We start from the raw sequence: 24758 nt of genomic DNA on the forward strand, positions 1-24758 counted from the left end.
GTACACCGTATAAATATCTTCTGTAACAATTTAATATGAACTCTAAGGAGGTTATTGGCAGAGACTTCTAAGAAAGTAATAGATAGTTGTGTCCCCTGGATGCTTCTGTGGCCACCTGCTCAAAAAGGACCACTCAAGGTCCCTTTCAGGTCTGGCACCCTGGGCCTCTTCCCATTCCTACACCGATTTAGGTGATTTGTCTGAGAGAACAGTGTCTCTTCCCGGTGAACTACTGGGCGTTCTGCAAATTCCTAATCACCCTTCTCTTGTCCTCCTGTCCTAGCTCACCAGAGTCCCCGTGGAGTCCTGTGGTCAGTATCGGAGCTGCAGCGAGTGCCTTGGCTCTGGCGACCCCCACTGTGGCTGGTGTGTGCTCCACAACACGTGAGTACTGCTGGGCAGCTTCCTCCTGCCTCCCACTTCCCCTGTAATTCTCCTCCTCCTCGCCTGCTCTGTCACCACTCTCCTTCCCTTTGGCCTCTCTTCTCTCTCTGCCTTTTCTGTACCCTTTGCAATTCCTATCCCCTTCTTTTGTTCCGACTTCACTTTAAATTGCCGATTCCCATAAGAAATATATGGAAATGTCAGCCTGGGAATGATGAGTAGTCAGGATATGGAATCACATGGGTAATTGCACACTGGAGGGCCAGAGGGAGATTCCTGGACATATCTGACTATGACTTGGCTGCAGACTGATGTTCCAGGACTGAATACCAAGGAAAATGGCACTGGACTTTTTGCTCAAGGTTCGCATGGGTCACTAAATCATGTGTGAGATATGGACTCTCTAGTTAGTGATTGGACAGCCACAGAAGACACTCTTCGATATCTGCCCAGAATCTTCTGGTATTTGAGGTGGACATTTTGAGTGTGTAGCACCCAAGGACCCTTCCTCTGCTGTCACACCTCTTTGGCTATCAGAGGACCCTGGGCCTGGGCTCACTAGATCGATAAAGCCTTGTCCCAAGCGCTGGGCACTCTCCCTATGTGCCTCTTCATGCCAGTTCCATTATATTCTCTAGAAGAGGGAAGAAGGCAACAGTGTACGGTGGAGGTAGATGTAGCCTGAAATGTGATCTGACGGCTGGGGTCCGGGGTCCAGACAACCAACCCAGACACGTGGGGAGAGCTAAAAGCCCTTCTTTGGGGATCCGAAGACCCTTGGCATTGCTGACTGGAGAAGCCAACAATAAATGGGCTCCACTCAGAGGGAATTTGTTGCCTGTTAAACAGTCGTTGCGGGAACCCCAGGCTTCCAGTCCACACTCGAAACTCACTTGCTACCGGTCGGACGCAGTGTTACACATTAAGGAGAAGGGCTTCAGTCTCCCTGCTAAGAGCCTGAACTGTATGTGACCAAGGACGTTTTCCAGTCATTTTCAACTGGGTGGGAGGTTCCCACCCCCACGCTGGGAATGCTTCTGAAAGTGAGAAATGTCCTCTTAAATTCTAGCACATCCTCTCCAAGGGCACAGTCACCCTCCCATCCCTGGGGACAGGCTCACGCATGATGAGTCCTTGAGCTCGTTGAAATCTGTCAGGTGTGTTATGGTGGGAAAACTTGAGACCCATTGACCCGCATAACCAAGAGATGACTGGGAACTGGGGTTGGGGCTGTGCGCAAGTGTGTGTATGGTACCAGGGAGCAGTAGAGCCCCAGAGCGGCCAGCAGGACAGGATGGGAGAGACTGCATTCAGAATTCAGATTGGCTCTGATCAGCACAGAAGAGTTGCCTAGGTGGTATTTGCAAGGCAGAAGCGAAGTCATTTCCTTTCCCCCCACAATGAGGCCTCTCAAAAAGGAACCATGCTTCAGACCCACTGCTTCCTTGGGCCAACTGGCTTTCCCCTTAGCCAAGGGTGGCTCCACAGCTCCTGGCGTGGGGCACTCACACCTAGCATGCTTCAAGGGCAATCAGGAAAGCTGGCCCCTCCGGACATTGTCTGTGGGACGCAAAGACAGGTCTCCATGTCAGCTTTGGTCCTGCCTGGAGATACTGACCCACATAGCACTAAACCCTGTGAGGAAGAGGGACACCTAGGCTCTAAAAAGGAAGCAGAGGGGTTGCGAGTACCCTCACATCCCATCCCTAGAGGTGAGTTAAACAGGAAGAAGAGGAGGGACCAGAAATTACTTCCTGTGTGGTCTCAGTTTCTCCTTCGGTAACATAATGTCTGTCTCCTGTCAAGTGGCAGAAACAGGGGTGGACTAGGGCCAAAGAGAAGTCTGGGCAGTTCATGAAGGAGCCCTTCAGCCTGCACTGGGAAGCCAGCAGCTCTGCACTCAGCGTGGCCTAAGGAAAACAGCCATGGACATGAACTTCGGGCATCTGCCACCAAATCCAAATTCCACATTCCCCAGCTGGGCAGCAGTCTGGGACAGCCCAGCTCCTCTGTGCATTGGAGATGGCCATGCCTGTCTTGGCCCCCTCACTGAGTCGTTGGAGAATGAAATGAGGTGGCGTTGGTGAAAGCACGTCCTGAACTGTGGAGGGCCGTGGGAGGTAAAGCAGACATGGGGCAGGAATGGCCACACCGTCTGAGAAGGACCGAGAACTCCTGGGTGTGGCTGCCCTGCCTCTAATGACTTCGGTCGACCCGCATGGATTGTCCCAATGGCTCTACTTCTATTGCATTCTTCCCTTGCCATGGGCATCCCAGCCTCTAGCTGCCTTCCTCTGAGTGGTAGATGCTCCTGCTGGATTGCCCTCACCTCCGTGAACCTGGCGTCACATCTGGCTTTGAAGTTATGTGTCATGTTGGTACAGCCCTTACAAAGCACACGTTCTCAGAAAGCAGGAGCCGTATAAGGGCTTTGGCTTAGCTGCTCAGCACTGAGCGACTGCTGTCACTGGCAGCTCTCCCTTGCCCAAAATGCCATGGCGAGAACAGGCGTGGGAGAGCCGTGAGGGACCTAGCGGGATGGCGGTGATAGAAATCACTGGAATCTACTTCTCACTCTTTGCAAATGTGCTATGGAGTTTGGACAAGTATAGGCAATTCCCATTACTCGTGGTAGTTCTGTAAGTCACCACACACACCAAGTCTGAGAACAGCGAACCACCACTCCAGGTGATGGTTCCAGGGCTGGGTTCCTCAGAGCCTCTGGTCACGGCGTGTCTGCCAACCAGTGTGCCAACCAGAAGATCACTAGAAAACACATAACTGTGTTTTAGGGGTGTCTCTGTTTAAAGACACCTTATTTATTATAAATTGTTTTATTCACATTGAACTCCCGGCCAACAGCGCTAGAACTCACACCTGAACAAAGTCTTTCTCGCACATGTGTTTTCTCCGTAAGGCACATCATGTTCTCCTCGTGCTTAAGAGCACTAGACAGCACTCCAGCACAGCACTTGGGGGCCGTTATAAACAGTGAGGTCACCGACAAAATGCACGAAAATGCAAAAAACAAGGCACTGAATAGACCACGAAAAGGACATGTGTTTATAGCACGAACTGCAACAAGAAAGCAGAGTATCATCACCTCGTTCAACCTCTGATAGGAATGTGTGGGCGTGGCCAGTCACATTTTTCTGCTCCTGTCCAGGAATGACCGCAAAAGCGCCTCAAGTATCAGTTTGGGGATTTTAAATAAATGGTAGCAAGTCAGGTGAATTTGCAAATGTGGCATTCACAGCTTAGGAGGCTCATGACTGGTCATGGGAATCTTGGCATCCTCGTTGATAAAGAGGAAACTCAATACTTTCTCGTGCTGATGGCAAGTGGACAAAATCTGGCAATAAAGGGTGTTGTAAAGGTCCAGGGCACACCACCGGGTCGAGGTGGTCTTCTCTGCAAGCCTGAGCCTCCTGGTGCTGGGGTCTGTGCAAGTGTGTCTGGTAAATCTCAGCTCTCCTGGGAGCATACAGCTCCTGAGCACCCCTACGTGGAGACGGCCTCCTCACCCTGACCCTCCCTCCCAGTATTAGTGACGACGGAGAAGCGCTGGCCCACGTGGCTAGATGAAAAAGAGAAGGTTCCTGGATCTTCTAAGATGCCGTGAATTGGAGTATAATGTTTAACATAGAGTGAGATAAGCAGATCATAAGTGTATGCTTTGAACAGTTGGAACAAATGCAAAGACCCAGGTAATCCACACTCCCACGAAGATATACAAAATTTCTGGGGCACCTGAGTGGCTTGGTTGGTTAAGCATCTGACTCTTGATTTCGGCTCAGGTCATGATCTCAGGGGCATGAGTTCAAGCCCCATGTCACATCGCATTGCATCAGTCTCCACTCTCAGTGGGGAGTCTGCTTCTCTCTTCTTATCCCTCTGTTCCCTACCCCCCAGCTCATGCGCGCTCTCTCTCTCCCTCTCTAAAATAAATAAATAAAATCTTTTATATATATATATATATATATATATATATATATATATATATATACACACAAAATATCTATTATCCAGAAAGTTCTCTCATGCCCCTTCCCATTCTTTCCAGTGGGCTTTTCTTCCCTAGTCACTTAAGTTCAGGTCAAAGCCAGACATTGCTTTTTCTGATACACTTTCCATTTTATTTTATTTTATTTTATTTTATTTTATTTTATTTTATTTTATTTTATTTTATTTTATTTTATTTTATATTTTCTCCTTTGCATTTTATTTATTTTTTTTTCTAAAGATTTTATTTATTTATTCAACAGGATAGAGACAGCCAGCGAGAGAGGGAACACAAGCAGGGGGAGTGGGAGAGGAAGAAGCAGGCTCACAGCGGAGGAGCCTGATGTGGGGCTCAATCCCGTAACGCCAGGATCACGCCCTGAGCCGAAGGCAGACGCTTAACCGCTGTGCCACCTAGGCGCCCCATCTCCCTTGCATTTTAAATAGATGCCAGCTGGACGTTCATGGTTGGGAGAGATGCATGAGGCCGTGGCTGGAAAAGGCTGGGGCGGGCAGAGTCAATGCAGAAGGTGGACGAGGACCAGAGGGAGACTGCAGACACTCCCCCTGGGGCACCTCTGTGGGCTAAGAAGGGAGCATGCCTTTTATTGCATGTGGGAGTGCTGTGCCCCCGTAGATCTTATCTGTACCTTTTCACACTGGCCCTGCTCCCTTGGTGCCAGGCACTGGGCTAGGCTCAGGGGATACAAGGGGACTTCGTTAGACTGCCTCCACTGTGAAGCTTCTTGGCAACCAGGACCCTAGTCCAGGTAGGGGGGAGGGGTTGCAGACTGTACCAGAATCAGCACATGTGGTAGGTTCCCATCATGGGCACCTGCTATGCTAAGTGCTGCGGGGCCCAGCGAGCCTGACCCTAGGAAAACCAGGGCAAAAGAGCATCAGGAAGAGGGTTCCTTTGAGTGTCAAGGTATGTCCTTTTTCTGTCACTTTTGCCAACTTTTCCTATGGTTGTAGGGAGTAGGAGGGTGGGAACTTTGTGGGAAAAGGACAGCAGAAGCTCTGTGTGTGAGAGAGAGAAAGAGAGAGAGGGAGAAAGGGAGAAAAACAGGGAGAGACAGAGGAGCAGAAGGAAAGAGAAGGGCAGAGGAAGTGCATAGTTAAAGGGCAGGGTCCCTACAAACAGGTGGCTCAGGTGGCTGAAAGGGTCCTTTCTACCAGCAAGGGCACAGGTGGGGTGCAGACTGAACAGGCTTAAGAAATGCTCATGTAATTGAAACCTCCCTCCCATTGTCTCAAAAGACAGGCCTGCCAACCCAGTAGCACAGAGCATTGCCCCATTGTCCTCTCCTGTGGTCCCTGACCCAGCCCGAGGCTTGCTGGTTTCCAATGGCAACAGTGGTTTCAACAAGCTGGGTTTTTATTTGTCCCTGAATCTCAAACCTATATTCCCAGGGCATTCACCTTGGGCCTGAGCCTCCCTGTTCTGACTTGGGGGAAGGTAAAAGAAAGCCTCCAGCCTAGCCCACCTTTGCCTGTCCCTTGCCTGGAGCATTCCCTCCAGTCACCAGGCTCGGCAGGTCCCCAGGCCCCTCTCATCTCCCCCCCACCACCAGCAGCCCCAGGCCAAGAAGCCGATCTCAGTCTCAGCAGGTAACAGGATCCCACCGCCAACCCAGCCACATCGATTGGCCAGGCGTTACCTTTCTGAAGAAGGCTCGTCAGCGTCACTCCTGGGAGGCTCATGTAACCCAAGACATCAACAGGGGAAGATAGGACCAGCTTTTGTAAAGTCTCTCCCTTGCCCCGTGGTGACCCCTCCTCCTTGCAGATTTCTTCTGTGGGAAGAACGCCCACCCCGGGGTGATTGGCCCAGGTTACTGTGCAATACCCACTCCTTTTCTCTTTTGTATGGTTTCTGCCAAGTTGGAGAGTGGGAAAGGGAGGGAGAGGAAAAGTACTTCTATCCAAAGCAGAAGGGAGGCTTTACGGCTAAGAACCTGCCTGTGGACAGAGCCAGCCCGGGCTCAGTTTCCTCCGGTGAGAGTGACAGTGGCAGAGCCACCTTGCCGCCACACTGTGGAGATGAAGGCAAAGGACGTACGTGAAGCACCCTCACAGGGCCTGGAGGGCACCCTGATTGCAGTGACTGTGGGAGCGGAGGCTGCAGGTCAGACTGCAGGGCCTCCTCCCTGGCCCCTGCCCCTTCCCATCCCCCTCCGGGACCGAAGGGCTGTGGCTGGGCACCTGGAATGAATTCTCCCTGCCTTGGGCCGCTCCAACCAGACACACCATGGGGGCAGCGTTCAGCGGCCTCGGTACCAGACACACCATGGGGGCAGCATTCAGCGGCCCCGGGCAGCACTGGCTCAAACGCTGTCCTGCAGCTGTGGCTGAGTGTCCCCTTAATGAAGTACGAGCCGATCCCAAAAATCAAGTCCTTCCTTGCTGCTTCTTAGCGTATCCCATGGCCTGGATTGATTTTACTTTGAAGCTGTGTCAAAGGACTACTTAATACCAACCTGCTAAGGCAATGATCTCTCCGAGGGCTGTTTGCAAAGGCCCACGCACTCCTGAGGAACTGTTAGAATCCCTTCTGCCCAGCAAACTTTGCGGTCTAGGCTCTGGTCTTCCCTGTCTCTCCGCCAGGAAATGATCAGCCCCCGGTCCAGAGGGAAGAATCCCAGACGGGTTACTGGTACAGTTGAGTTTTTCCATCTGTGGCTCAGCAGATATACAGCATGGGTTAAGGAAGCTGGCTTTTCCTCTCTTCACTCCTGCCTCCCCCTGTTCCCCACATACATGTGTAGAACACATGCTTTCATGACCAAAGGATATGAAGTCAACAGTGCCATCAGCTCACAGGAATTAGGAAAGCCCTGCGGTCCATATGAGCTGAGGGTCCCTCCCAGTCTACTGACTTGGCTCCCTGGGGACAGACGGAGGGGCTGGGCCACCTCCGAGGTTCAAGCGCAGACCTGCATACCATATACCAGCACGCACCACACTCGGGCTGGTCACACCACCCTGCACCACGCCTGCCGACCTGGAGACATTAACAGACATGAAAGGTCCAGGCTGTGGGATGATGTGTAGCCTGCAAGCTGACTGGGATCAATCAGAGTAACTGGTGAATGTGTCTCAAGTAACAGCCAGCATCCTCCTTCTTACTGACTGGATCGAGGGGAGAATAGCCTGCAACCACTTGCCTTTGCTTCTTCCTCCTCTGTCCCTCTCTCTCCCTCCGTCTCCTGCCTGCTGTCCCTGCCCCCCCCGCCACCCCCCCCCCCCCGCAATCCTGCGCTTCTCTCCACCTCCTCTTTCCTAACCCTCCTCACCCTTAACAGAAATAGATAGGTCTGAACAGCGCTCCCTACTGACAAAGAAAGGAGAGAAACAGTCCCGGCTTCCCCTCCCCGTTGGGCAACTGCTAAATGTAAATCTCTTCTCGGAAACAGGGAACCTCCCCAGGTCCCTTTTACTACCACCCGAGCTTTGTGTTCAATATATCGTTTGTTTGCAGAGGGGCCGAAAGGAAGGCACGGAGAGACTCCCACCTGGGACCGAGGGGTGGAGCTCGGCTCTCTGTGCGGGCAGCGAGCCTGCCGTGGTGGTGAGCTAGGACCATGCGGTTGCCATGTAAGCCCGCAGAGGTTCTTGGCCTTCCTCTGGACTCCTGCACCTGCTGGTTCCGTGAAGTCCTATGCCCTCCTCCTGCTTCAGTGGGTGGGGCCCAGGAGGCAGGGAACCCCATAGCTGCTACTCAGGTTGGCTTTGGAGCCTTAGAGTTGGCAAAGAGTTGTGAGTCCAGTAAGGGAAATTGTAGTGTAGTCATGGTTTATCCAAGAACTAAATACTTAGGTCGACACCATGATGTTAGTCGCTGGATCCTAGAACCACAACACTTCAGGGCTGGCCTGGTCCATGCCCTTCAGGTGGGAAACTTCTTGCACACTCATCCGCTGGAAGGGTTCCTTTCCCCATCTAGCTCACCCTCCTCCAAGCTGCACGGGTATGCCTGCCCATTTCTGTGGGCTTTCCTGAAGAGGGCAAGGCCAACGGTATTGGCAAACCCAGTTCCTTCCCTCCCCAGGGTTCCCCGATGTGGATACAGTGACCAAAGAGCTCCTGTTAGAGTAAGCATTCCTCTTAGCTTTTTTGTAAAGATCATTTGGGAAAACCTACCTCCACCCCATTTTTTCAATCTCCTCATGTTCTAAACACAGCTCCCTACACAGTGCTCTTCAGCCCAGACCATGACCAATACATGATGTTGAGGATGGCGGGGGGTCAGCTGTGGGGAGAAGTCGGGAGATGCTCTGATATCCAAGGCTGGTGGACCCTGCTGGAGGGCCAGGGGATGGACCAGCGCCTACCCACTCCCCAGCCTGGAGGCTCGCCCAGGTCCCACTTGCATCCCAATTCCAAATTGAAATTTGCTCGCCCAGCTGGAGGCACTGGACGTTAATATTTCTATCACTGTCCTTAGGAATTAATTTCTAAAGAGCTTAATCACCATCTCTTCCCTCTCCCTCAGCCCCTTCCTTTCTCCGTGCCTCTCTTTTCCAATTTTCCACTTGGCTGGGAATTCTCCAGCAGCGAAAGTTCAGGCTTAGGGGAGGGCGGAGGTGGCTGCTTCATTAGAGAGGATAATCTCATTGGAACCACTGGCTTGAATAATAACCCCTCCAGGGGCCAGGCCTCTGTCCACATGGCCTTTCAGCACCTCTGAACTGGGGCTGGACAGCCCAACTGCGGAGAAGGCGGGATGAGGAAGGGCTGTAGGAGGGGGTGAGCAGGGCCACACTCCAATTCTGGGGGCCAGCCCAAGCTCTCTACTCAGTCTGCTTGCTGCTGGCCCCCCTGCAGGTCTGTGTGATAGGGGGGTAGCGAGGAGGGTGGCATGGATGACTGTCTACTGTCTGAAGACTCAAAGTCACCTAGTGTGCACTTTTTGAGACCTGCCTGGCAAATGGATGAAGCAGGACCTTCCTCCACCTCCAGGGTTCTCCCGGGTTCTCTAGAATTGAAGGAAATTCTATAGGAAGTACCTGGAGCCCCATTGAAAGAAACATCGAAGCCACCACCCCCGCCACCCCAAAAAAGCCATACACGAATCCCTTGCACAGTTGCCAGCTCTTGCCTGGGCTAATGAGAAATCACAGTCCTAGAAGAGCAGGAGGCCATTACCCTGACAGACCCCGTAAGAACTCAGAAGGGATCCGTCCTTCCCCCTTCATTATCCTATCACATCTAAGGTCAGTTGTCTGTGCTTTTGGACATTTGCAGCCTCCACCCTCACAGGCCCTGAGGGACAGTAGAAATGTCAAAACATCCCTGACACTGACCTTAAACTTGACTTTGCACTAAGAGAGCTGAGTAGTCAATACCCTTTGACAGCTAGTAAGAAAGCAGAGCTCCAAGCAAGCCAGACCACTCTTCCCCTCTTTCCTCCCTCCTGGCCTCTGGGGCTCCCCATCCCTCATTAGGAGGAAAACTGCTGGAACCATCTCTGTCTTTTTGTTTCTGGTTTTCCCCATGGGCCAGTCTGAAAAATCTGTACTTCTATGTCAGCTGCAGTTCGGAGGGCTTGCGTGAGGAAGGCAGAGCGGGGATGGGATCATAATACTGGTGGACGTTTATTGAGGGCTTATCGCATATGAGCTATGTTACTTGCATAACCTCATTTAATTTTCCATAGTAACCCTATTTGGTAGATACTGTTTTGTCCCCATTTGGTAGAAGAGAAAATTGAGGCTCCAAGAGGTTAAGTAATGTGCCCAAGATGAGACGGTTAGATGGGATGTTTAAAATTGTAAGCTGCAGTTGGCTTCCTTGGTAAGACATAATTTGCATGGCGGGGAGGGGGGGATGATGACGAGTATTTGGTTCAGAGGCTCTCAAATTCGGGGAGCCCTGGCAGAATGCAGCCACATGGACCTTGGAAGCAGCAAACCATGCAGGTAGACCTCATCTTGAGATCCCCCAGCCAAGTACCTTTGTACACCTGCAAGACAGGTGGGGTCCTCTCTTCTTCGTCGGGATTTCTATTAAGCAGGTGATGTTTGGCCTGGACGCAGGTTCATTTTTCTCTCTTCGTAATTTAATCAAAGACATTTTTCAGACCTACTGATCGCTCTTGGAAATAAGAACTTCAAAGTTGGGGAGTCAGTGAATAATTTAAGCCTGTACCAGCTCTCTGGGTCTGCTGTTAATGGGAGTAATAACACTATTAATAGCGATGTCAGTGCAGACACCCTGGAAAAGTCCATAACATTAGCTTAATGGCTGGAGGTAATGAAGTCCTCACAGAGGAGCTAGCCTGGTAAATTAACTTCCAAGACTTTTAGGCAGCTGCCCTTGTTGCCATGGTCTGCTAGAGCAGCCAGGGAGTGCCAGGGAGGTGACCACGTTCATGTCTGACCTTTCGCTCTCAGGATTCCTAGAAGGATCCTAGAGAAGTCACGAGTTGCAGTAGTATTCAACGTGCACCCTAGTGGCAGGCAAAAATAGCAATTAGCCAAGAGACAAAGCTTGAAGGGAAAATTGGAAATCGCCTCAAGCAACATGAAGAGAACATCAAGATGGTGGGGAGAGGGGTTTAGTCTGTAGCAAGGGGGTCCGTCCCTCACTTCTCAGTCTCGAAGCCTCGGGGAGGTGCAGTACAGCAGTCAAGAGCAGAGGCTCCAGGGTTCACCTGTATTCAAATACTGGTTCTGTCTGACTAGCTGGTGACCTTGGGCAAGTGACTTACCCACCCTTTCTGCAGTTTCCTGGTCTATAAAAATGGGTTTTTAAATGGTACCTGCCTTGCGACATTGTTGAGAGACTTTGACATAAACCGTAAGCCTCTTACTGTGGTGCGGACGAAGTGCTCAGGGGCCAGCGGCCATGATCGTATTACTCAGAATTGTTTTCCACTTTCTTGTTACACATCCGATTTACTCTGTGGCCATCCTTTTTGTCCCTGGGTCTCCTCTTCTCCCTTTAGTCCGCGCTTTTGGTGACTTCTTCATTTGCCGAAGTCTCCCCTGACTCTCCACCGTTAGGCTGTCCTTCCCACCAAAGCCAAGGGTGCCTTCTTTCCCTGTGGTGTTCCCCTGTGCCCAGTCACCCCAGGAGTGGCTCAGGGTGTCCTGGAGCCTCTCTTCCCTCATCTCTGGCCCCACCCTTCACCTGTCTGTATCTCAAGGCAGATGCTCCCTCCCCAGTATCTCCTCCCCATGTGGGCTCCGCATGACACCCCTGGCTGTTGTGGTTCCGACTGAACTCCTTGCCTGGTGCTCCTTCCTCTCCCACAACAGCCCCTGACATCCTCCTTCCTCTGAACTCTGTTCTCTTTAACCAGAACAGATCAGCCATTCAGGAACGATCTCCCTGCCGTCCCAGCTTACCCAGCTTGTCCCTCTGAGGACCCTGCTTCCCTTCACCCCACACAGATCAGGAGCCCACGGTTTCCAAATCGCGGCAGCTCAGCGAAGGTCCACGTTCCCATGGCTTATCTGACTTGGACTAAGACGCTGTTCCTTGAAGCTCAGATACGTGCGTGCAGTGAACTCCCACTGGAAGCCGGGGATGGAAGGCAGGGGTGCCCGGCCCCCGCAGAGAGCTTAAGCACCTTCCCCGTGTGTGATGTGCACATCTGGGTGAAGGGCCATGATTCTTACGTGCGTGTTTCACAAGCCCCATGAGTTAGGCCTGGGAGATCCCAGGTCACCCTGGATGTGGTCCCCCTGTGACAAGGGATAGTTTGGAGGACACAGGATGCTAAGCAGTAATAGAAACCTTCTCTAGCAGTTACCCCGTGCCAGCGAACTGGGGTTTGGATCCAAGGCAGTCTGGCTCCAGAACATGCTTTGAAGTGCTACACTCTGCTCCTCTGATCCTTCCTTCCCTCCTTCCCACCCACCTACATTTGTCTTCTGTCTCCTGGACATGAGCTATACAGGGGATCCCAAAAGAAGTCAGGCAGAGTCTCTTCTTTTGAGCTCACACCTGGTAGGAGAGGGGTGCTGGTAATTATCATAGAATCAAAGAAGTTCTAGACTATAAGAAACCCCCAAATGCTCTTAACTTTGCCCAGGCTGGTGGTGGGGAGAGACTGCGGATTCGTAGGAGTGAACCATGTCTAGAAGCGTAGGAAGAAGATGCACAGAGCAAATGTGGAAAGAGGGTGGTCCAGAGAGCAGAACTGGGCGGCTCAAGGAGAGGAAATCTGAAAGAGCATATTGTATATACAGTGAGAACAGTCTCGGTCTGCCTAAGAGGGGAGGAGAGAGACAGGGCTGAGGCGAGTGGGGAGATAGAAGAGCAGGACCCCACAGCTCTTTATGTGACTGAGGAGGATGTGAGGGGTCTTTAGGATGACCCTCAAGTTTCTGCATTTGGCAACAAGTGATTAGAATCGCCACCTTTTTCAACTTCGAGCATGGTGGGGGAGGACCAGGCTAGAGGCAGGAGGCAGAAAGGTCAGTCCTGGACGCACTGAGTTTGGACACGTCCTGGGAGCTGCTGGCAGGGCCTGACCTCCACGTTGGCCCCTTGCTGGAGCAAGTGGTCTTCTGAGTCACGTGTCGCTCTGTCCCTCCCAGGTGCACCCGGAAGGAGCGCTGTGAGCGATCCCGAGAGCCCCGCAGGTTTGCATCTGAGATGAAGCAGTGTGTCCGGCTGACCGTCCATCCCAGCAACATCTCTGTTTCCCAGTACAATGTCCTGGTAAGGCCAGGGGGATCTGGGTCCAGGGACGTGGCAGAACCCTCTCCCCACCGAAGCCCACCAAGGCCCCGCAGGAGAGCTTGGTCACGCCCAACCAGCCTAGCTGCTCGAGAGTCCCTGGAGATGGAAGAGGGGAACATGCACAGGAAAATGGGGGCGGGGGCTTTCTGCTTAATGGGTAGAAGGACAGGGAAAAGTGTGATACAAAAATGATAGAAAGGGTGAGCAAGAAAGGGAGGGTGTGGAGAACTCCATCTTTGTCTGTAAGATGGGGAGGATGTATGCGCAGAGGGAGAAAGGGGCAGGATGGCTCCCATATCCATGCACTGGGCACTTGGTGGCTGGTTTGCCATTTTTCCAAAATTGGGGACAACGGAAGAGAAGTTTGGCCAGCAATACCTCAGTCCTGCCAGCCTTTCTTTCTACAGAAATCCCCCTAAGCATCCCTTCCCTGGGGCCGAATCCATTCGTATGTAATGAAGGATCATCTGTGTCTGTCTCTTTACACCCCACCACCTTGTCTCTATGTCCTGTGATTGACCAACTGGCTCTCTTCTTCTCTATGTTAATATCGCCTCCTGTTTTCCCTCTCCTCTTTCTCTCTGATCTCTCTTGCTCTCCCTCTTTCTTCCTTTACTACATACCCTCCCATTCCCCACTTCCCTCTCTTCCTCTCTCTCCCCTTGTCCGGCTGTTCGCAGCTGGTCCTGGAGACATACAATGTCCCGGAGCTGTCAGCTGGCGTCAACTGCACCTTTGAGGACCTGTCAGAGATGGATGGGCTGGTGATAGGCAATCAGATCCAGTGCTACTCCCCAGCAGCCAAGGAGGTGCCCCGGATAATCACCGAGAACGGTGAGTGGTCCCTGGAGGCAAAGCTGGGTGGCATGTCCTTCCTCCTGCCCTGATGAGAACTCGGGACCGGCGTGGGGGCATTGAGGGAGCCCACAGGCGTGGGAGAGTCAATGCGGGGGGTGCATTGGTGGGTATGATACAGAAGAGGAGGCTGAAGTGTCTTTTCACTGCTCTTAGAAATGACGGTTGAGGGGCGCCTGGGTGGCACAGCGGTTAAGCGTCTGCCTTCGGCTCAGGGCGTGATCCCGGTGATCTGGGATCAAGCCCCACATCAGGCACTTCTGCTATGAGCCTGCTTCTTCCTCTCCCACTCCCCCTGCTTGTGTTCCCTCTCTCGCTGGCTGTCTCTATCTCTGTCAAATAAATAAAAATCTTTAAAAAAAAAAAAAAAAAAAGAAATGACGGTTGAAACCGGGTGAGCATCCTGGAGGCGGGATCATCCTCGGTGAGGAGCAGCTGCAAAGGGAGTGGAGGGAGGGCAAGGCCAGGACAGCATCTGAATGTGCCGGCTGAGTTCAGAGATGGTTCTGGAGCATGAGATGGCGGGCATGGAGGGGCAGTGGGGGAGGGGAAGCTGATCAGAAGCAGGGGTGGGGGTGCCAGGGCTCATCTGGTCTCTGATCTCGGGCCACTGCCTGCCACCCCCACACTGCCATGCCTTCCCAGAGCTGCACGTTCGTGGCCAGCTGCACTGGGAGGAACAGGGGTGGACAGAGGCTCAACACTGGTGAGGGACAGGCCCAGCCTGGGCAGATTGATTCCATGTTGGCGCTCCCATTTGGGCTTGTCACATTTGTTCCGAGCTGATTGATTAATGAGACTCTCGGGGAAGGCATAGAACAAGGCTGGAAGTGGGAGCCGGGGGTCAGGGCTGTGAATTAAACATGGGCTCCAGCTCCTCCCTGGCGCCAGCTGAAGATTCCAGGGACACCCGCCCGAATGGAGCCCTGAGCCCACCAGAGGAGGGGATGTCAGCCCAGGGTGTCTCCTTACGGAGCTGGGGAACGAACTCATGTGTGCGCACACACGCACATCCGTGCCAAACCTCTCGCGTGGCCTGTGGCACAGTTACAAAGGGTCTACACATTTGTCCTGGTAGCTTATCAATGTGTGTGTGTGTGATTCTGTGAGTCTGGCGTGGACACCACGCACGCAAGCCTGTCAGAGTGTGCAGACAGGAGAGAAGCTGGTGAGCATATGAGGGGCGGGTGCCGGGAACACAGCGGGGACCGAGGGATAGACCAGAAGCGCCCTCTGCAGATGCTCTCAGGGCTGTCCTGGGACTGCACACTGCTGAATCAGGGTCCTGTCAGAGCTGAGAGCACCCGTGGGGGAGCGGGCTCCCCTTTCCCAGCCTGCATCACTCTCAGTGGGACCTTCCCATGAGGTCTTGGCCTCCCCCGAACTTGTGGTTGGCTCTACCCCACAGGGGACCACCATGTCGTCCAGCTGCAGCTCAAGTCGAAGGAGACGGGCGTGACCTTTGCCAGCACCAGCTTTGTCTTTTACAACTGCAGTGTCCACAATTCGTAAGTGGCCCCCAGCCTCACTCAGCTGCCTGTTCCTGGGGTCAAGGTTCATCCAGAGATCAAAGGTGCCAGCACTGTTGGCAAGGAGTTGCCACCTAGAGGCCCTGTAGGGAGAAGAGGGATGAGACGGCCCCTCCTCTGGTACCCACTGGCTTAACGGGAGGAGGCAGGAATGAGCACCCCTGTGGGGTGGGATCTCCAAATCCCTAGCCCATACATCTTCGCCGACATCCACCTGTCTAACCCGATTTGGTTCCCACCATCTGTTGAGGAGGAGGGTGCCCCCACCTGAAGAACAGAGCAGCCAGTACCCTGGGTGAGAAGAGGGGTCTGAGGAGGGAGAGGAGCCCCCATTCTGTGTCCAGGCCAAGCCCTGAATGCTCAGCTCTCCCCAGTCCCCGGCGGGCTGCGGCAGAACTCAGGCTGCGGAGGGTCCAAGTGGGGCAGATGCTGGCAGGCGCCAGCTCTAACCCTGGCCTGTTTGAGGCATCCACTTCCCAGGGGAAGGCATGGAGGGCAAGTCTCGGGCTCTGGAGTCAGACCAGCTGGAAAATTTACCATTCTGTGTCCCAGTGTCCCCTGTCTGTGGGGAAACTGTAGTCCTCCTTCCAGGAATGTCACCCAAATATTTCACCGCTGACATGGCCAGGGCCCTTCGGGGCAGAGTCGCAGTTGCCTAGGACCCCCCTGGTTGCTGCCCCACGCATCAGCCCTGCCTGGTCCACAAGACACTGTGAGGACTGGAAGAGCTGTTACAGGTGTAGCATTTAGAGCCACTGTCCAGGCACTGCTCATGTGTTTGCTATTATTATGTTATTATGTGATTATCTCCTCTCTGAAATGATGGACCTGGACCAGAATGAGAAGGTACAAGCCATAGAAACCTTTCTCCAACCAAAATGAGGTGTGGAAGCCCAATATACAAAACAGACGGAAGTAGGAGCTACTCTATTCGAGGGTTGGGAGGGCCTGGGACTCCTCTGTCTTGGAGCCCAACACATTTATCTCCTTGTCTCCAACAAAGCTCCATGGAACCCCCAATGATCCATAGAGCATAGTTTGAAAACCATAGGACCTGATTTCATAAAGCCCTGCTTGTTTTAAAATGCTTTTCTGTTTTCTTCTCCCTATAGAACAAGCTAGTTCTCATAACCAAAGACACTTCTGGGCTCTAGGCTGGTGGAATGATAGTCTGCCTATCTGGTTATGGTAGTTGTGAGTCCAGAGCCTGGCTATCTGTGAGGCCCCAAGTAAGAGGCCATCAAGCCTCCCAGCCAAAAACAAGTTGCTTCGATGCCAACATTCTCTTCCTGCTTCTTGTCACAGAGCTGCCCGTGGCTTTACCACTTGGTGACCTCTTCCCTTGCTCCCCTTTGCCCCTTTAGGAAAGCAGAGCAGACAGATAAAATCTTGCGTGCAGGCCACAAAATAATTTTAAGCATCCACTAGATACAAGGAGTGCCATTAGACAAGAAGGGCCAACAATGAATAAGACTCAAAGACTCAAGCTCTGCTTCTAGAAGTCATGGCCTATGGCCTAGTGGATGAACTAGACAGTGAATAAGTAAAATATGATACAGCAAGGCCAGGACGGTCCCAGAGACATAAACAAAGTGCTTAATAGGATAAGGGCCCAGTGTGACCAACTCTCCGTTGGTCAAAGAAGGAAGAAGAGATGGGCAGGTGAAGGAAGGGGAAGTGGTACCCAGGGCGAAGGACAGCGTGGGGAGAGCACAGCCTGTTCACGACTGAAATAGCAAACACACGTGGAGACAGTGGGCCTGGACCTTGTAAAGGGCTCAGCCCACAGGGCAAGGCGTTTGGGTTTTACGCTCTGGAAGACAGGAACCATACTGGGCTTTAAGCAGGAAGAAGCTCTGATAACATTGCCTTTGTTTCTTGGGGGTGGAGTGTAGAAACAGGATTGCTAACTGTGCAGGAACCCACTGCACTGGGAGAGCAGCCTAGAATCTTCCTCTACCGCGGTGGGTCCATGTGGGTCCTCAACAGTGAGATCCTGCAGTCAATTGGAATTCAAACTCGATTTCTTTCTTGGCACTAAATGTATGGGCTCTCCAGATGAACCCCTCTACTCCAGACTTCATTGTCCCCCAGTTCAACAAAAGAGGGCACTATCCTGTGGGATGGAGGGTGGTGGATTAGGCCCTTGGGGACCAAGGTTTTCACCTACCTGAGTGAGGGGGAGGAGGCCACAGGTTCTGGGCACCCTAAGAACTTGGAGCAGAAAGGGACAGATTTGTATCGGATCTGCTCTTCCTGAGTGTTAGAAGGTGGTTTCTCTTACTATTAAAAAACATTTTGCGAGACCCAGGAGTCTTAGGCCCTCTGCTTTGGGTTCACTGGGGCTCTGCGATTTGTGCCTCTTCCTCCTCTGTGCGCAGGTGCCTGTCCTGCGTTGAGAGCCCATACCGATGCCACTGGTGCAAATACCGGCACGTCTGCACTCATGACCCCAAGACTTGCTCCTTCCAGGAAGGCCGAGTGAAGCTGCCCGAGGTAGGTCTGGGCACCTCGAGCGGTGAGTGCTACTTGCCATGAGTACGGGCCACACAAGGCAAGCCTGCCCTTAAGAAGAGAAAACAGGCAAATTCCACAGGACCTGCTTCCGCCCCAACCCTGACTCTTAAGGGACCACTTCATGAAAGCAGTAAACACACAAAGCTCTGTGCTGGAGCCAGTGGGCTCTGGGTCAGTCCTGAAGGGTCAGGTACATGCAAAGGTACACTCCAGGTCACTCGAGCCATGAAGACCCTCCATGTGTCAGATGAGTTCTAGAACAATCCCAGAGAGATGGGTGTGTGTGTGTGTGTGTGTGTGTGTGATAGAAATAATTGTAAGTACACCGCAAGACTGTGTACAGACTCCTTGGCTGTCCCTCAGACCATTGTCCCCAGAGCATATCTGAGATCAAATTGGACAAGTTGAGTAACAGGGAAAGAGAAATAAGAAAGAAAGAAAGAATAGTCAACTTACCAACCAGAGTGGTGGCTCTCCAAGTGTGGTTCCCAGATCAGTGGCATCAGCATCACCTGTGAACTTGTTGGAAACTCAAAGTTTACCACCCCACCCCAGTCCAACTGGATGAGAAACTCTGGGGGTGGGCTTGGTGCTTGGTGGTTCTATAGCATGGTACCATGTGGGGATCACTAGAGTTGGCTTCATGCTTAAGAAGCTGTGTTTTGATTCTCTCCTAATCTTTATTCTTATCCTTTGTTGTTGTTGTTTCGTTTGGTTTTTGCTTCTTGGCGGGGGAGTATGTGCATGGGGGAGGGGCAGAGGGGAAGGGAGAGAGAGAATCTCAAGCAGATTCCCCACTAAGTGCAGAGCCCAACAAGGGGCTCCATCTCAGGACCCTGAGATCATGACCTGAGCCAAAACCAAGAGTCGGACATTTAATGAACTGAGCCACCCAGGTAACCCTATTCTTATCATTGAACATTTTCATCATCATAATAGAAATAATCTATACCTATGTTGCTGCCTTTCTTGGGATGTAAGTTTGTGGGCAAGGACCTCAAAGATAACGGGTATAAAAATACTTTGGAAAAGTCTGTTGTTGTTCAGCCATTATGGTGCTTGTGTGACTCCCTCCACCAGGCCAGTAGGACAGAACAGAGTGGTTGCTTTAGAATGTGGTTACTTAGAATAGAAAGATATTTATATATATCTTTGTGTGTTGGTTAGACCCCACTGAATGCGGCGACAGAGCTGCCAGGCTGGCCCACGCTCTCTCCGTCAACAATGGACTCAGACAGTTTCCAACATCTTCACCCCCTTCCCCAGCCTTGGGTGTACCTTCCAGCCCCTTCCCATACCCACAGGGTACCATGACCACGTGGCAAACCCCAGAACAATGAGTGCAGGAAGCATAAAAGATATTTGGGGGACAGGAAGGGAATGGTGAGAACAGAGAGGCCCATCACAGTACCCTTGTCCCCTTCTCCCAAACTTCTACCCCTGTGGGAACCCTAGCTTTGGCCAAACCTTTAATGGCAGGAGGGGAGCTGTCTTGTCTCTGAGGCTGAAGGGGATCGGTGATGTACTCCCATTACCAGCACCTGCTGCGTGGGGCTCTGCCAGCCCATGGGGACAGTGACTGGGCTCCGCCTGGCGATGAGAAAGCCCGAGCTCCGAATCCCATTTCCCCGGGCTCTGATGGCCGAGCAGGAGTTCTGCAGGTAGAGGGTGGACAGAGCAATTGATTTTCGAGGTAGAGGCAAGGCCTGGTGAGATAGTCACGGGGAGACGATGACCTACTGAGTGCAGCACATGAGGGGCAGACAAAAGAGAAACAAAAAGAAGGAAGAAGAGTCTGTGGAAGTCTTCAGACGTAAAGCCCTCTCCCTCTACGGCGAGCTCTGTCTATGGCTAGAAATGGCTGCTCTGGGTCATAATCGAGAAAAGAGACCCGGACTAGGTGGTCACTTTATGGGGAAAAGGAGGAAAGAGAGTACATGTTGGCTTTAAAAAGGGACGTGAAGCGAACGTGTAGGTGTCGATCATGTCCCTCTTTAAGACAAAATGGATCTGAAGCTAGTAGGACGGACGTGGGTTTGACAGCAAAGGGCACACCACTGGCATGGACACCCTGATAAAAGGCTGTCCAGTCTCCTCAACCCTGAGCCTTTATCTTGGGGCATGTGGTCGGGAGAGGAAGGTCTGCTTCACCCCCCCGCCCCCAAGCCCAGGGGCTGAGGGCCCAGGAACAAACCTTACTTCATTCGGGAACCTGCAAGTGATTTGATGGGAGCAGAAACAAAGAGGTTTTCAGCCTCTCTCCAGCTTTCCAGACTGGTGTATCTGGCGCAGGCGTCATGTGTGGAGAGGCCCAAGGATAAAACAGATGAAAGCAGAAACAATTGAGCTATCTGGTGGATTTCAAAGGCCCCTAATCATTTAATTACCTTGAAGGAGGTTTTCAAATTTCTGCTTTTTCTTTCTTGTTTGCTCCTCTTGTCCCAAGTTTCTTTCTTTTAAATACATAAAAGAAGCTTGCACCTGCCCCTCAGAAGGAGGGGAAAAGAACTAGGAGAGAATAAAACAAGAGCCCGCCCTGTTTCCCAGGGCAGTTCAGGGATCCCTGTAGAAGGACAATGTCTTCGAGTGCCCCGGTTGCCAGCCAGGCCCAATGCCCCACCTCCCAAGGCTGCTGGCAAGGCGCAGCACCTCGGAGGCTCTGATGCCCGGGCTCCCAAGAAAGGAAGAGGCCTGGAGGAACGTGGCCAGTGGAAGGTGGTGATGAACTAACCTACCACGGCCGTACTCAGACACTTTGCATTTCACCCGAGCTGCGTTATGGTGAGCCTGGTAGGCCATTACCACGAGAGGCTCCCGGGGAATTTGGAATAAGCATGCCTCCCTCATTGCATCACTGAATGGAAGTCACTTTTGCTCCTCTTTTTCCTGGATGTTTACTTATTCTAAGAAAAGGAAGCTCTGGGGCTGTGTTTCTGGTCCTAGTTTGGAGGCTGCCTTCTACCCAGCTCAGTACCGGGGCCATTTTGAGTATAGTACAGAGGAGAATCCAGAGAACCCAGAGTTGACCACTTCCTGATGGTCATTGTAGTGGCATCTTCCTGGGGAGTGTACTGAAGGGAAAAGAAGTAATAAATATTTGTGGACTCTTGACTGATCCAGCCATTTGGGGTCATGGAAGGAGGTCATTGTGCTCAGAGCTTTAAAAGAAATCCCCTGGCTGGTAATGGAAATAAGATGACTTTTTTTTTTTTTATGTCATTGTTTGTTATTTTTGTTTCTGGGAAGAGAGAGTAGCAGGAATAAGGCATAAACAAAATTAAACATTTGAAAGATGATTTTGTAGAAGCCTCTGGACACAAGGGTTCCCTCCCCCTGCCAGGGGAAGGGCTTATTCATAGCATGTTACTCAAAGCTTCCCCTACAGGTCACCTTTCTTCCTATAGTACCTAGTTCCTGAGCATTTCCCATGCGCAGGGCATTGCAAGAGGTTTCAAGGTGCATGAGTCGTCTGTAGTCTGCGTTTAGAGATGGGTAAAACAGGACCATTGGTCTACACGATCTCTAAAGTTCTTCAATTGTAAGTGGAAAGAAGCTGGAAAGTACCAAGGAGCAGACCATGCCCAAGAAGTGGTCTCAGAGGGTGAGTGCTCAAGTCCAGGCTGTGGTCTCCCCGTCCCACCTACCAGGGTGACTGCCACTCGGCCTCAGGGCCTGCAGATCCCCTGGACGTCCAGACCCAGACCCATCCCCATAGGATGAAAGGGGGAGCCAGGCCCAGAGAGTCTTCTGCAAGTCCCTTGGCTTTCATTTCCTTTCAACATCTGAGTGTGGGGATGCAGAGAGTGTCCTTTTCTCAGTCAAGAGGGAGACTGCCAGGTGGCTCTTCATCGCCCCAGCACCATCTTGTATCCCCAGGAAGGCTTTCATCCCTGCGTCTTCCCGTTTCAACACTGGCTTTGTTGACTATCACCAGGAATGTTGAATTACCTCTTTTTCCCCCCTGAACAAAGAGTGCATTCAGGTGAAGTTATTGGTCTGGAACAGAGAACTGGTCGATCATTGTTGTTATTATATTAGTGGCAGGTATTCTAGCATAATTACACATCTTATAAATAGAATGCCCAATAAACATATGTTGTTTATAGTCACTGTATTCCAGTTACAAGGAATGATTTTGTTTCCACTAATGATGGCATTGCGATCACAAGGCTGGGTCTTTAGATCGGCTGCCAGATCCTGGGTACCAAAAAGAAAAGAGAGACGAAGGCAAGGAAGACCGGTGTGGGGTGAGTCTTCCTGCACTTGACCCTGTTCTCCCAGAGTCAGGAGAGACTCCTGCTTCCCAATGGAACAGCCTTTCCTGGGGGCAGCTGTTAACAGGGCCATGTCCCCACCTCTACCAGGCGGGAAGGGCCTCCAGTCCCTGAATGGCTTCGGAGTCCCCTGCTCCACCGCAGGATGACCTGAGCCCCCATCAGGCCCGCACGCATAATAACGGTAATCCATAGGGAACAAAGGTGAACTTCCCTGGAAAAGCAAATCCATTGATAAGAATTTATCCTCCATAGACGATTTTACTGTTATTTCTCATCTAAACTGAAAAGCAAAGTCAGCTGCTGAAGCTGTTCCCTGGGCGTCAGACCAGATGGACTTTGCTGGAAGGCCCACGGTGCACAGGCTCAGAGAGAAAGCTCCTGCAGGCCTTCTCTTCTGGAATTTCAAACAGCGTTTACTTTCAGAGAGCAGGTATAAGATCAGAAGAGGCAAAATGAATTCTACCTGATTTCCAAAGCAGTGCTAGAAAGCGTCTTCTCACATTCCCTACCACCCCCACACCCCGGACATGCATCTGTAGACAGGATGCATATCATAACACCTGCCAGCCCCCATTGTCAGTCCTCTCCAAGAACAAAGAGTGGGGAGGGTAGGCGGGGTCCTAGCCCCTGGACTTAAGTAAGCCCCATGCCTGAGACAGGGCAGGCCAAGGGCATTTACCCCCACTGGACTCTGGAGAGAAATCAGGTCAGCTACCTTGTCAGTGATTCTGGCAAGAAGAGCCCTTCCTGGGGCCCGACCCAAGGAAAAAAACCACTGTCACCATGCCCTTCACCCTCGTTTGAGAAAACAAAGCCAACCCCAGCTAAAGAACTTGCTTCCAACCCACGCGCCACCCCCACTCCATGGGCTGCCCTGTCTCCAGACAATTGCACTTTCCATCAATCTCGTCTGCCCCACCGCCCCCCCTTGAGGTTATGGGTATTTCCTTTCTGTATTATTACTTTGTTCTCTCCATAAACCAGCCCATCGTAGATCACACTAATGGCATTATAAACTTGGGGAACAGCAAGAAAATATATGGCGCGTTACATTTTTGTATTGGGCACCATGGGTCTGAGAAGGTGAGTGTAAATTTGGGGGGGCTGGATAGGGCTAGGGCTGGCTTCTTTGGAATTGATGGGGGCCGAGGTGATGTTAGTGGTGAGCCGTGCCCCGCAAATCACTTATTCCTTAGCTGCCCCTAGGTGCCGCCCCTGCCCCGCACTCCCCCAGAGCTTCACAGTTCCCCATTCGTGCTTTACTAACCAGGAGAATTAGAGCCCTCATCTTGTACACACACCGGGGGCTGTAAATCCACAAGCCTACCACCCCCTTCCCCAGGCAGCACCAGCCCTAAGGGTAGTGTTTTCTCTCTCCGCTCAGCAGCATACTTTATGTCCTTGTTCAATTATTTAAATATGCAATGACACCTCTGTGTAAAGCAGCCACTGACATGCTGGACAGGGAGGATGGAAAGGCCTCTTTTTGCTTCCACACTTTGGCTTGATGTCCCTGCCCCCTGCAATTAGCAATGCTATCTCTACTTCTGTGTGCGTTTCAGTGAAAACCAAAAACATGTGTGGGGCTGGACAGTTGACCTGGAGCCCACTGGAGCCACCGCCTGAAAGCCAAGATGTTCAAGATTTCCTTGCACCTCAAACCACTGCCACTCTCAGCCTGCAGTTCTTACAACTGCGGAGTGTAGCCGCGGGCAAAGCAGCCTCCAAGGGACTCTGGTTCTGAATGTATGCGTTTGTCTCCACATAGTCTTGTTAAATGCAGGTGCTTTCCACCTCCAAGAGCTGGCCCTCTCAAATGATAGCTCAGAGAAATCTCTTCCTTGGAAAAGAGAAGAGTGTTACGTTTTTGAGGAATTCTGTATGGGGGCTGGATCATCATCTGGGGACAAAGGTCAGGAAGACGATCAGGTGAAAGTATTTTGTTCATCATTGTGGGAACTGAATGAGGGAACCGGTGTCCTTAGTTCCTTTATCATGAACGTGGGGGCAGTTATAGGTATTGGGCCGTGAAACAAGATAGCAAATGGGAAAGCACGTGGAAGGCAATGGAGGTGGTGGAAACCACACTGGATGGAATCCTTGAACCCCTTGTGCTGTGTTAACTAGAATCGTGACAGCATCATTCACTGCCTACCAGAGCCGTACAGCCTGTAAGATTACCAGGTTGCAATGTGCCAGTTATTAAAATATAAAAATACTTCCCTACTGGGAGATAAATGGCCCCTTCCAGAAGGTCCCTCCACCAACCAGCCCCCTCCAGTGTTCGTGCAGCTGAGCAACGTTTGAATACCACATCGAGAGCTCATTGAGCAGGCACTGTTATCCCATTCTAGAGACAGGAAAACTGAGCTTTAGAAAGGCTATATAATGTTGTGTCCCAAGTCATCTATTGGGTTAACAATAGAACTAGGACCATAAAATTCATTGGATCCAAGCCAGCCTCTTCATTCCGTGGCCGAGGAGACCCAGACGGTTTGGG

The 24758-nt window shown here is 51.9% G+C and overlaps 1 protein-coding gene across 2 annotated transcripts in view; it reads left to right on the top strand.

Moving 5' to 3' along the window:
* PLXNA4 (plexin A4) overlaps window positions 1-24758 on the top strand; it is a 590507-nt gene that overhangs the window by 483337 nt on the left and 82412 nt on the right. For both annotated transcript variants that reach the window (XM_087860822.1, XM_045792629.2), the window contains 5 exons: window positions 284-384; window positions 12936-13059; window positions 13761-13914; window positions 15344-15443; window positions 17846-17960. In XM_087860822.1, the coding sequence (XP_087716948.1) occupies window positions 284-384; window positions 12936-13059; window positions 13761-13914; window positions 15344-15443; window positions 17846-17960 (594 nt within the window). The remainder of the gene's footprint in view (window positions 1-283; window positions 385-12935; window positions 13060-13760; window positions 13915-15343; window positions 15444-17845; window positions 17961-24758) is intronic.

The sequence above is a fragment of the Ursus americanus genome, chromosome 3 (assembly GCF_024610735.1).
Source record: "Ursus americanus isolate L20-20 chromosome 3, mUrsAme1.1.p, whole genome shotgun sequence".
Lineage (NCBI taxonomy): Eukaryota > Metazoa > Chordata > Mammalia > Carnivora > Ursidae > Ursus > Ursus americanus.